The 11,884-nt window shown below is 58.1% G+C and overlaps 1 protein-coding gene across 1 annotated transcript in view; it reads right to left on the reverse strand.

Annotated features, from left to right (window-relative positions):
- Positions 1–240: 240 nt before the first annotated feature.
- Positions 241–11,884, reverse strand: part of Wdr1 (WD repeat domain 1) — a 47,142-nt gene continuing 35,498 nt past the window's right edge. The window contains exons 8-16 of the mRNA XM_033758787.1: positions 11,304–11,384; positions 10,818–11,051; positions 9,449–9,536; positions 7,729–7,885; positions 6,263–6,350; positions 4,080–4,190; positions 2,790–2,963; positions 2,449–2,593; positions 241–375 (exon numbers count right to left, since the gene is read on the reverse strand). Of these exons, the coding sequence (XP_033614678.1) occupies positions 269–375; positions 2,449–2,593; positions 2,790–2,963; positions 4,080–4,190; positions 6,263–6,350; positions 7,729–7,885; positions 9,449–9,536; positions 10,818–11,051; positions 11,304–11,384 (1,185 nt within the window). The 3' untranslated portion in view covers positions 241–268. The remainder of the gene's footprint in view (positions 376–2,448; positions 2,594–2,789; positions 2,964–4,079; positions 4,191–6,262; positions 6,351–7,728; positions 7,886–9,448; positions 9,537–10,817; positions 11,052–11,303; positions 11,385–11,884) is intronic.

An 11,884-nucleotide genomic window follows, 5' to 3' on the forward strand; every position in this document is an offset into this window, starting at 1 on the left:
ATGTTCCTTGTTCTCAAGGTCTGGCTGGGCTGTGGGTTTTAGTTACGCTCCACACATTGTTTAAGTGCTCGCTTTATTTTTCATGTGCAAACTGTTACTGTCTAAAGCTTTCAGAAGGACGCGTACAGGCATGAGCACCCTGCAGAGAGGTGAGGGTGCCCCGGGCCCTCCTCCCTCTGGGGTGGGGAGGGGCGCATTACAGAGACGATTAGAGATTTATGTTCCGCGGCAGTTCCGTCTAGTCCCTGAATCCGTCCCTGGGGCGTCCTCAGTAGGTGATTGTCCACTCCTTGACAGAGGCGTCGTGGGAGGTCGTGACCAACGTATGTCTGTCCAGCCAGGCCAGGCTGCTGACATGGTGCAGCCGGTGTGCGTCTGGGAAGAAAGCAGAGTAAGGAAATTACAGCACCTGTTCCGAGGAAGCATTATCAAAAAATACAGCGAATGTCCAAATTTTCAAATTATAGTAAGACACACTGGCATTAACCCCTGAAAATACCCTCCCATTTCAAACACACTCATTCCATCCCTCTTGTGACTTTCTGAAGTAGTCCTCTTGTGTGACGGCCCTGAACTGATTAAAAATGTGTGCCTTTCATGGTCACTTTGACACTGGGGAAGAGGCTGGGTCCCATGGTGCCAGACCTGGTGAGTAAGGTAGATGGGGACACACTGCCATTTTCACAAGCCCGGAATGACTTCAGAAAACGGCAGGAACAATGGGACGAGGGTGTCGGAAATGAGGGAGATTTTGAGGCGGACTCATGGAAGTGTCTCTTTACTTAAACATGCAGTAGTTTGATCACACTTGTACGTACATATGGGACTCAAAGGGGCCTACATCAAACAGGTCCCTAGAAACTGGCCATGGGTGGCTGTCAATCGGATCCCCTCTCCTCTTGGGAAGGGGAAGTGTGCTCCTCTTCATGCCCCGCTGTGCTCTTAGGAGGATGTGGCAGCATTCTGGGACTCCTGGCCCCTGTGGAATGACCTGGCAGCTCCTCTCCAAGCCACACCACCACCACCACCCACCCCGTCCAAGGGGGTGAAAAATTTCCTCTTATGTACGAAGCAACAATATTTAGACAAGAACAGATACCCAATTAGCCCCAAGTGCCTGCAGGCTCCCCATCTGTGGACTTAACCAGCTAAGGGCTGACTTACCATTCCCTAAGCAACAGCGGCCTTTATCTGTGTGGCTGTTGTCTAGCTGATGCACATGGAGGATGTGTGCAGAGGATACGCAAAATCTATGTTGCTTTATACAAAGGGACCAGGGAGCCTTGGATTCTCATGTGAGGAGTCCCGAAGCCCACCTCCCAAGACCCTGCAGTGTCTCAGGGTATTAAAATGAAGGTGGGGATGCAACACAGCGGGTGAAAGGCTGAGAACACAGGTTTGAGTCTTACTCTCCCCTAACAAACCACATTCTGCTGCCTGGATTCCAGATTCCTTATCAACTCTGTTCTGTCCATTCTCAGCTGTGACAATGGGCCTGGACCTCTGCAGTCTCCTCTTTGCCAGCCCCTCCTATGAAGCCGAGGAACAGGGGGCCCCTGGTCCAGGAAGGGCAGCCTCAGCCAGCAGGGGGCATGTGGGCGCCAGAGGCTGGGACTCCTAAACCACTAAGCTCACGGATGCAAAGGTCAGGCCTCAGAGTTGCACCTCATCACCATGCTGACTTCTGGGTGTGGGGCTCATCCATGGGCATGAAAGCCAGCCCAGGGCTAGTGTGTGTCCAGCAGATTCTGCCCTCAGCACAGTTGCAGGCCCCAGGCCCCACTCTCCGTACCACTCGCTACTACTTGTTACTTCCTGGATCTGTTCCACCCAGAACTCAATTCTCTGCAGGACTGGATCTCTGTACAGACCCGTGTGGCCCCTGGGAACCTGCTCAGGCCACCCTACCTCCACTGGCCAGCAGCACACCTGACTGCACTCTGGAGTGGCCGCTCAATCTCTTCCACACAGGAAAAGATCTGGTCACATTAGCAGGAAAGGCTGCCTCCTGTGTGCAGAGCATGCGACGAGACTGCAAGGGGGACCTGGCAGGAGAAGCAGGGAGGTGTGGGCACAGGTGACAGGTGCCACCCCACACACACGACTGCAGAGCCCTGGAAATGAGCCCCCAGCATGGGTACTGACGAGATGCTGGGTGAAGTCAAATGTACCATTCAAAAGCAATGAACCGGATTTTTAAAATGTGCTACTGTCACATGGCTCCTGCTGGCCATCTGGTGGACACCGCTGTCACAGGGAGTGAAGAACCTGGTCAAGGCTGAGCCGGGGCAGCAGGGCGCTGTCCAGCAAGAAGAATGAGGGCCCCATTTCTATGGGTCACCTCCCCAGCAACACTGGCTGGGGGACTGCGGTCCGGATATGGCCTCGGGGGCATCTGTGCAGCCTGGCTCGGGGTCCCTTGCCACTGAGGCATGGGCTGGGAGTCACCTTGGATCTTGACTCGGGTCTCCGGGTCGCTCAGCGTCCAGACGTATACCATCATGTCCATGCCGCCAGAGGCGAAGTGTTCATTGTCTGGGGACCAGGCCAGGCACACGATCTTTGCATGGTGTCCGTAAAAGACATTGTTCTCCTAGTTAGGGTTGGAAATGGGCAGGAGATGGGACTCAGACGTAGGTTACCTGTCAGCTCACCACCCCTCTTCGTAAGGATGTGGGACACCGGATATCTCGGTGCTTCATCCATGCCCGGTGACCCTGAGCTCAATGGCTCGTCACCCCCCACAGGGAGCCTGCTACCGGTGCAGACAAGGAAACTGAGGCACTCACTGCGTAGTCATCAGCAACGCTAAACACCGTGACCACCTTGCTGGCGTCACACACGGCAAGGAAGGCGCCGTCATGGGAGTAGGCCACGTCCGTCACAGGGCCCTTGGCCTCCAGCAGCTTGCCCTCGTCCTTGAGTGTGGTACCCAGGATGGAGTAGATGCGGACATTGCCATCCTGCAGGTGAGGACGGGGGAAGGAGTTAACCCGAAACATGGACAGCCCTCTCGTTTGGAGGCAAAGGTCAGGGCATCAATGGACGTGAAGTTCACCAGCACTCCTGGCCTCCCCACTGACTGTGTGGGCTGGGAGCAGTGGAGTCAGCACTGTAAGCAGGTGGTCAGCACCCAGCCCAACCTGGGGGCCACACCTATGGGCCCCTGCACTCCCAGCTCCACGGCGAGTGCGCCCTGCCTGTCCCCTGCCAGGCTTCATCTTGTTGCACCGAGCACCCCCACCCACTCCAGGGCTATTCCAGATCCCAGGGCCGTACTCATTCGCCTCAACGCTGGCCTGGGTGTTTGCTGGGCCCCACTCCAGGACCCCAGCACTCCCTACCCTGTTTGGTCTCCCCACCCAATATGGCCTCGGAGCCCTTCCTGACCCTTCTGTAATAGAAGCCAGCATCTGTGGGGAGGAGACACTGCCCACAGGGAAAGCCTCAAATGAAGAGCCAGTATGACCCCAACCCCCAGGTCCCTCTAGAGCACGCAGGGAACCACCACTGAGTACGTGCATTTGACAAATGAGCTACAGGACATCTGCCTGCGGGAGCATCAATCTCACCAGGCAAATGCACCTGTGTGTACAGCACGATGGGAAACGGTTCCAGTGCAGCTAGACTCAGTGAGACACAGGTAAGGACTGCAGAAGCTGCTGCACAAACAGGCCAGCCACACCTAGGGACAGTGGCTTCCCAGCCCTCAGGCTGGCCCTGGGTCCTGGGCCCACACCCTCACTCAGGATGAACAAGCAGCTGCAGGGACTGCATGGCAGGTAGTGGGCAGAGCTCTCTGCAAAGAGCAGCCCTTGGACCCCAGGGCCTCCGCAGGTGGGCGTGGGGGCTCAGGGTCTGCATTCTAGCTCTGGACTCTCCCGTCGAGGCCATGAAAGCCAGGGCCTGGCAATCCTGTCCACCCGCCAGGCCAGCGGGGTGGCTCTTGCACCAGATGGTGGGGGTGCCAGGCTCCAGAACAGGCTACCACACCCTGGGGCTGCTGCTTCCTCCCATGACGCACACAGCTTACAGGGTCCCCGAAAGCCAGTGGGCGCAGAGGAAGGAAAATGCCTTACCGTGCCCCCGACAGCCACCGTGTCCCCACCGGGGTGCACCGCCACCACTTCGGGCTCGTAGCCAGGGTTGTCGATGCTGAAGCACTTCTTCTGGTCCTTCAGCAGGACGACCTGCAGGATGCAGGCAAGGTCAGAGCCTGCAGGCCCTCGGGACACGTGTCTCAGCCACTTCCTCGCTTGTCAGGTGGGGGAGAGCTGCGGACAGCACGGGTCTCAAGGTGGGCTGAGACTGGTCACCACTGCTACACTCACCAACCACAGGCACCAACTCTGGAGGCCTGGGGTCTGATCTCGAGCCAGTGCACACAGCAAGTGAACTGTGCTGTACACTGTCCCCGAAGGTCAGGCCAGCAGCACAGGGGTGAGACACGGCCCTTGGTCACAGGAAAGCACCAGTGTCCTGTGCAGCCTAGCTGAGTCCCAGGGTGCCACAGCAGGGGCCCTGCAGGCCCAAGCTGCTCCCCACCACCCAAACTGCACCAGACTCTGTCTGCAGAGGGCCCTGTGTGCTGGCGTGGGGTCCACGCCGAGCTGCTGTTCCCACAAGCGTGTTAACCCTCGGGGCTTCGGTGGTGGGCGGTGGCCTGACCCTACTTCAGCTACCTGCTGGCTATGGGGGGAGCTTGAAAGGGGTCTCCCCGTTTCCCAAGGATGAGAATCCAAGAGGGCCCTGGCCTCCTGAAGATGGAGTTTGACAGCCTGGGTGAACACAGTTATCAGCAACAGGAAGCAAAATAAACAGCTTGTGGCCTCCAGGAGTTCGTGCCGGTTTGCCGGGAGCACCGCAGCCCTGGGTAGCAGCGGTCAGCTCTCACGTCACAGGGAGACAATGGGTGTGGAGGGCTTAGTTCACACGCCAGAGCCCCAGGGCGCTACAGGAGAGCCAGCTGCCCAGCCCAGATCCCTGCCCCTGCCCACAGTGCACTTGGCAGAGGGTCTCCTCACACAGGGACTCCTCTCTCGGCTGGCGGGTCTAGCTGGCTGGTTCCCAGACAGGGTGCCCTGGATCTATGCCAGCTTTGGCTCTGTCCACAGCCGCTCCTGCCCAAGCCATCAGCTGCCTCTCAGTGCAGCCCTCCCTGGGATTCTGTGTCAGTGTGTTGTGGGGTACAGGGTAAGGGAGGCACCCCATTGTCAGGGCATAAACATCGAAGGTGGCTGAGGTGTGACATGAACCTGTCTGTACCCTGACTTAAGCCTCAGGCCCCCTGCAGAGCTCCTGTTCCATGACCTGTACAGACTGCACGGGCCTCTGTGGAACTGAGCAAGTCAGGCAGATCGGGGAAAGGCTCGTGCCGGCTGGGACACCAAGCGCACCCCTCGCAGAGTCCTCTACCGCCAGCCTCCCCGGGCCAGGCGTCCTGCCACCCAGGCGGGAAGGCCCTGCAGTGCGGACGAGCTGTCCCCAGCTGGCTGCTCTGCACTGGCCGTCCTCGTCCTGCCGTCTGCTGCAAGGGCTCGGCAGGAAGCTCAGTATCCAGGACACAGAAATCTGCTCTCCCTCAAGCAGTGGTGAACAACTGAGGGAGCGGCGGGCTGCTTTCTTCCTCGAGTTCGTCACTTGTGCCTCCCCTTCCTGTCTACACAGGGGATACCCGCACCCGAGAGATGACGTGTGCTTCGGAGCACAGTTCTGTCCAAAGCGGGTCAGGCGTGGATTCCGGGAAAGGGCATTTTGTTCCAGAAACTCCAAAAGGAAAAGTGTGCAGGTGACACTAGCGTGGGAGCAAGAACCCACTCGGGCCTGGTGTCTCGCGACAGTTCTATACCTCAGCCTCCTCACTCCCAAGATGTGCAAGGAGCCTGACAAGAGTGCCATCCCCACGCCTGTGAGCCTGTTAGGGAGAATTCTGGGGTTCACAGACGGTGGGTAGGATGTGAGGTCACACAGCTCCAATGTGCCCAGTGCGGTCTGGCGATAGTGACAGATCCTAGCTGTCCGACCACGGGCAGCAACCGAACCTCCTGTGCTTTCTCACCTGTCAACAGGGCTAGGCCCTGCCTGGCTTGCGGAGCTGTGGGAGGATGGCCACCAGGATGGGATGCCTTCCACAGCCCCCACAGTGCTCAGCACCAGCGCCGGCCACTGCTTCGGTCAGGAAGGGCACAGGTGCACCCGCAACACCAGGCTCACACTGCCCAGAGTACGGACCCTTCCCACCTCCCCTTCCAGCCCTTCCTACCTGCCCGATGCACACGACCACGGCATAGCCCCCGGGGCCGACGGCCACGCACTTTGGTTGAACATCCAGCTTCACAATACCTTGTCCGCTGTTAGAGAAAGCACATAATTTCCACACTGCAGGGGCTCCATGTGGGTGTCTAAAACACTTACTACAAAACTACTGCTACTTAGTGGGCAGAAGGAATCGCAGCCTTCTACGCGGCAGAGGTGTCTGCCACATAGAAGAGTGGTACCAGCTGGCCTGCTCCTCTGGGGCAGAGGTCGTTAATCACGGTGGGGGACTGCAGGAGAGGAGGTGGCAGAGGGGGCAAAGGCGACACTGCTATGGGCCCCTGGGAGGTGCCTGCCATGCCGTCACTCCCCAGAGCACAGCTCCTGTCCTCACATCCTGGGTCATAACCCGTCTCCCCAGTGGGCAACTGTCAGGAATCCATTCCTTCTAATGTGGGAAAATCACGTCTTTTAACCTTGGCTAATTCTATCAAAACTCACCCTAGAGTCCAGGCACACAACTGCACGTGCACACATACACACTAACTTCTTAAATACTGTAAATTCAGAAAACTTGCACGCAGTTGGGCCAGACACGGGCTCTCTAGTGCTCCCTGTATGGCCCCTGCCTGCCGACAAGACTTGTCGGGTGTCGTAAGGCAGGATCATTAGCTGGGCGTGGCAGTGCACAACTGTAATGCCGTCACTCTGGGAGGCTCATAGAGGAGGGTTACAAGTTTGAGTCCAGCCCGAGCAACTTGGATCCTGTGTCAAAGTCAACTGTGAGGAAGAGACTGGGGATGTAGCTCTCAGTGTGAAAAGCCCTGGGCTTCTCAGTACCACCAAGAAAAAGAGAGCCACTACAGGCAGTAGAGACGCAGAGACATCCGGGGTCCTCCTGGGAGGCTGGACTGGAGCAGGGGCTGTGTCAGCCCGGCATGGGAGGTGCGTGCAGCGAGCACCACGTGTGTATTGGCTGTGAGTTGGGTGCCACACAGGGGCACCCACATTCCCCCAACCAAGACAGGTCCCAGGTGGCACGGCAGGGTCTACACAGGAGTGCAGCCAGGGGCTGGGCAGGCTTGGCCCTGCCTGATGCAGAATTCCCGGCCACGCACGGTCAGCCGCTCTCCCAGCTCCAGCTCCCATGGCTGTCACTCAGATACCAGAGCCAAACCTACTAAGCAGTGTCTTGAAACCAGGTACCTGGGGTCTGCCTCTCCCAAGCAGCAGGGTGCTCCCTGTACAGGGTGCTGCCCACACCAGGGCCTTGCCTGACCTCCCCTTACTGGCTCCTCACCTTCAGTGACAAGGACGGAGGGACAAAGGGAGACCTGCTGGGCTCCTGCAGACTGGGGTGGATTCCGCTGCCTGCTCTTGGGCAGAGCCACACCCAGTCCCTGGCTTGCGGCTCGTTCTCCGCTCAGGGCCCCGTGACAGCGAGAACACAGGAGCTGCACACGGGCGGCTCACCTGTAGTCCCGCAGCGTGAGGCTGGTGTACCGCACGGTGTCGTCCATGCTGCAGCTGACCAGCTGGGCCGACTCATCCACCGTCATCCTGGACACCTGATTCGTGTGGCCTTTCCCAGAGAAGGAGTCATTCTCACCTGTCTCCGAATCCCAGTAATGTAGGCGCGGTTAAGGAGAAGTGTGCCCTCTGCCTCGGTGGGGCCACAGGTGGCCCAGAACCACAGCACAGGATGGAGAGGTGAGAGGCTCCTTGTGGATGTCCATGCCCAGATCTCAAGAGCAGACGAAGCAAGACGGCCTGCCTGTCGGCCTCCCTGTGACACAGCCATGTAAGGCATCGGGGCCCAGGATCCCCTGACCCACGGCATTTAATGCAGATGAGCACCGTCAGAAATGCTCCAAAATCACTCCTGGGCACAGGTGCAAGGTGTGTATGGGACACAGGTGTGTTCTGTGCTTAAGACTTGGGTCTCCTCCCAGGATAGGCATTTTTATGAACACAAAAATATTTCAAAATCTAGAAAACAAAACAAAAAAAATCCAACCCCAAGAACTTGTGACCCCAAGCATTTGGGACGAGGGATGCTCAACCTATAGGGTAACCCACTATTTTATTTCCAGCCCTCAGAAGAGGGCTCCTACAGCGACCAGGACAGCATGACACCCCAGGCAGTGGACTGGAAGCTGCTGGCGCTGGGACCTTTCCTGAGACTAATGTTTCATTTTGCCTTCTGTGTGACAGTCAAGCCTACAGCCACCTGACCACCTGTCAGAGGCTGGTTGTGCCCTGCTGCTCAGCTGATGGCTACCTGGGGGACCCACTTTCCAGGGGCCACAGTGCAGACTAAGCCAAAGGTACCTTGTACAGGGTGTGGCCTCTGTAATAGGTTTTTTCATATTAACATGTGAGAATCCTCTGTCAAATGAAGACCACTGTCTCCCTGGGAAGCTAGATGTGCACTTCACAGCCAAGGATTTCTTGGGGTGGAAAACTCAGCACTGGACACGGCAGGACTCAACTCCCGGGACGGGTGCACCAGCTCTGGATCGGGGCTAAGGTGGTGCGAGGAAGGAAGCAGCTGCCCACTGGTGTGGCAGGAGACGGTCCCTGGGCCACCTCTGCACCTGCTGTGCCGCCTCCCCTTACGCCTCACAGCGAGGAGGGTGGCTTGTCCGCTGGCTCTCTGGACTGGGGACACCAATCTCCCCTGGGTCTTGTGGGCAGACAGAACAAAACACACAGCAGCTGCCTACTTGGGGGGTGCACAGGCTGCTGGCCCGGGGAAAGCACCACAGAGGCCTGTCACACAAGTCCCGGGTGCAGGTGTGTGAGGGCCACGGGGACCTCCCTGGAGATCAGGCCCAACCTTGGGCTGACGGGCGCTGTATGGGGCAGATACCTGAGTTTCAGTTTCCCAGGACTCTGCCCATGTGTGTTCAAGCCCTTCTGTCTCCACCGTTCCACGGCTTATGACAGGGACAAGCACTGTCATTTACAGGGAGGACAGAAGCTCAGGTTGAGAGAGGATGAGCCACACAGGGAAAGTGCCTAACAGGGTCAAGGCTGCGGCTTCTCGGGCCCATGTGTGATGGACGCCTTTGGAGCCTAGTGCCACCCAGAGCACAGAGCTGAGGATTGTGCCACCTGGCAGGCCTGGACCCTGGCACTGTGGCACCATAAAAGTTCCCCTCTCCTGCCAACACCCTGACTCAAAGGATATTAATGTGGCCATCATGGCTCCCAGAGTAGATGTAGGACTTGCCACCGTTTCTGTGCACAGCCAGACACTGGATCGATTTACTGTGACCCTGTGAGGAAACAAGGGGCAAGGTGAGCTGCGGTCAGCCTTTCCCGACAGCCACATGTGCCCTCCCTCCCCGGCGTCTGGTCTCGGTGCGGACAGGACCTGAGCCACAGCCCCACCCAAGCCCCTAACGCCCAGGCACAGGGCCTCTTCCCACCCAAGCTGTCTCCGGGCTCTGGCCCCTGCTCTGACCTCCCTGACCGTGGAGAGCGGGGATCGTGTGTGCCCAGTAAGCCTACAATCAGACATGGGTCCAGAGGGACCTTCAACCTCTGCTGACTGCTGGATGGAAAGCCCTGCCGAGTGGTCTGGTTATACACTTTCCCTGGCCCCCAGCTGGTGCCCCCATTCTTTATCAGCAACCCAGCTGCCAGCTGGCCAATTCACGTGCTCCCAGGAACTCCCCAGCATTCTTTAGCATTCCACGTGTAGCCATGAACACGCACTTCCCCTCGGGGGAATGGACAGTCCTCAGTGGGAGTGGACACAGAGCCAAGGCACCCTCCCCTCAGTAAGGGGCATTCCCGAGACCCCCTAGCCCTGCCACTACTGGACGTGCTTCCTGGACTAGAGAACAGAGGACTTGTGTGCCTGTGACACCGTGAGACTCAGGCCGTGAACAAGTCACAGGTGTCCCTGGTGGGGCTGGGGCATTATGCAGGTGCTCCTGGGAGACCGGCATGCTCCTTGAGTTCATCTCTGGAGCCCCTTGACTGACCCCTCCTGATCAGCGGGAAGCCCTTTCTGGAAGCACCCAGGTGAGGCTCAGGTGTAGCCAGGGCTGGGAACCACTTTCTCCTGGGCTCATGCTGGTGGCTCAGCAGCCTCTGTAGCCTGAGGTCAGCCCCAGCCACCTTGCATAACCCACACAGGTGTGACTCATACTGACTGCTGTAGCTCTTTCTCCTAACAAACACAGGAGCTCAAAATTCCCTGCGCTGACCTAGGCAGGCCAACACTAGCCTACAGCTGCCAGCAGACACGTGAGCAAGAGCAGACATGCACAGCCAGTCTGAGATACACACGACGATCGACCTGGGGCCACACACAGCCCCACTGTCAGCAGCCAGGACCGAATCTCTGGTGCACAATTTCTAAGCATCCCACACAGGGGCCCAGTGGAGCCCTGTCTGTCTCGAGAAGCCCCCAACTCCCCAGGCAGGCCCTTCTTGCTGCCAGGCTGCACACGGCTTCCCTCTCATCACCCTCACCCTGCGGGCCAGGGAGGCACCTCTTGTAGGTACCCTCTTCCCCCAGGCTACCCCTCCCAGGTGGGCCAGGTCACCTTGATGACCCGCAGGGGCTTGCTGGGGTTGTTCTTGTCCAGGTAGTTAATGTAGCCCGACAGGGAGATGCTCAGGAGGTGGTCCTTCTGCCACAGGCAGCCCAGCTGCTGGTCCAGAACAGTGGAGCCCATGGGAAATGTGCTGACCACTGAGTTTGCACTGACGTCCCAAATCTTCGAGGATTTGTCTCCAGAAGCAGACAGTAAATGGGTGCTATCAGGACTCCAACTAATCTGTGCAAACCAGACAGGTGTTGTGTCAGAGGGTTTCAGAGGAATAGACCAGAAAGCAGTCTGTCTGAAGCAGAGAAAAATGAAGCCCAAGGACGCCAGGGATGTGCCCAGCCCCCTTGGGGACCCTGCAGCTCTGTACAGTGCCCCACTCAATCCTCATTTTAAGTTCTGGTCCAATGTTAATATCGACAGCTACATGCACACACACAGATTACAACCAGCACATCACCAAACACAGAAATTCATACTCACAGCATAAATCCCTCCGTCGTGGGCCTTGCTTCCTCCCAGAGAACACACTTTCTCTCCTGTCTTCCCATCGTAGATAAAGATCTTCCAGGAAATAAAACCGCATGGGCATCACGTGTCTGGGAGTGTGGATGCCCCCGGTTGGCACACCACACACGCAACCACAGTTCTAAAGACCAAGCTCCCGTGCTCTTTAAAAGGAAAGCCCATGTCTGCTGGGCCTGTGAGTGACACGCCTGGGAGGCGGTGAGGAACAAGGGCTCCTGAAAGCCAGCCCGCCCGCCCACCCACCAGTCCTGCCCCCATCACCCTACCTGGCCATCAGCACTGGCTGTGGCAAATCTGTTCCCATCGGGGGAGAACCGCACACAGTTGACAAAGCGGCCATGGTCCTGTGGGAAAGGGCACAGTCACCCACTTGATGGAGTTCAGGGTGCACCCTGACACCCTGGCCACCACCACCAGCTACAGCAGTGAGCAGTCAGGAGAGCTTCGGAGGTCGGAGTCCTGTGCAATCCCTGGGGCTCGGTTTCTGCCCGCTCTGCTGTCCTCCAGGAAAGTGTCTTCCCTAGTCAGGGGCCTCC

This window comes from Fukomys damarensis, unplaced genomic scaffold (assembly GCF_012274545.1).
Source record: "Fukomys damarensis isolate Sample0158 unplaced genomic scaffold, DMR_v1.0_HiC HiC_scaffold_35, whole genome shotgun sequence".
Lineage (NCBI taxonomy): Eukaryota > Metazoa > Chordata > Mammalia > Rodentia > Bathyergidae > Fukomys > Fukomys damarensis.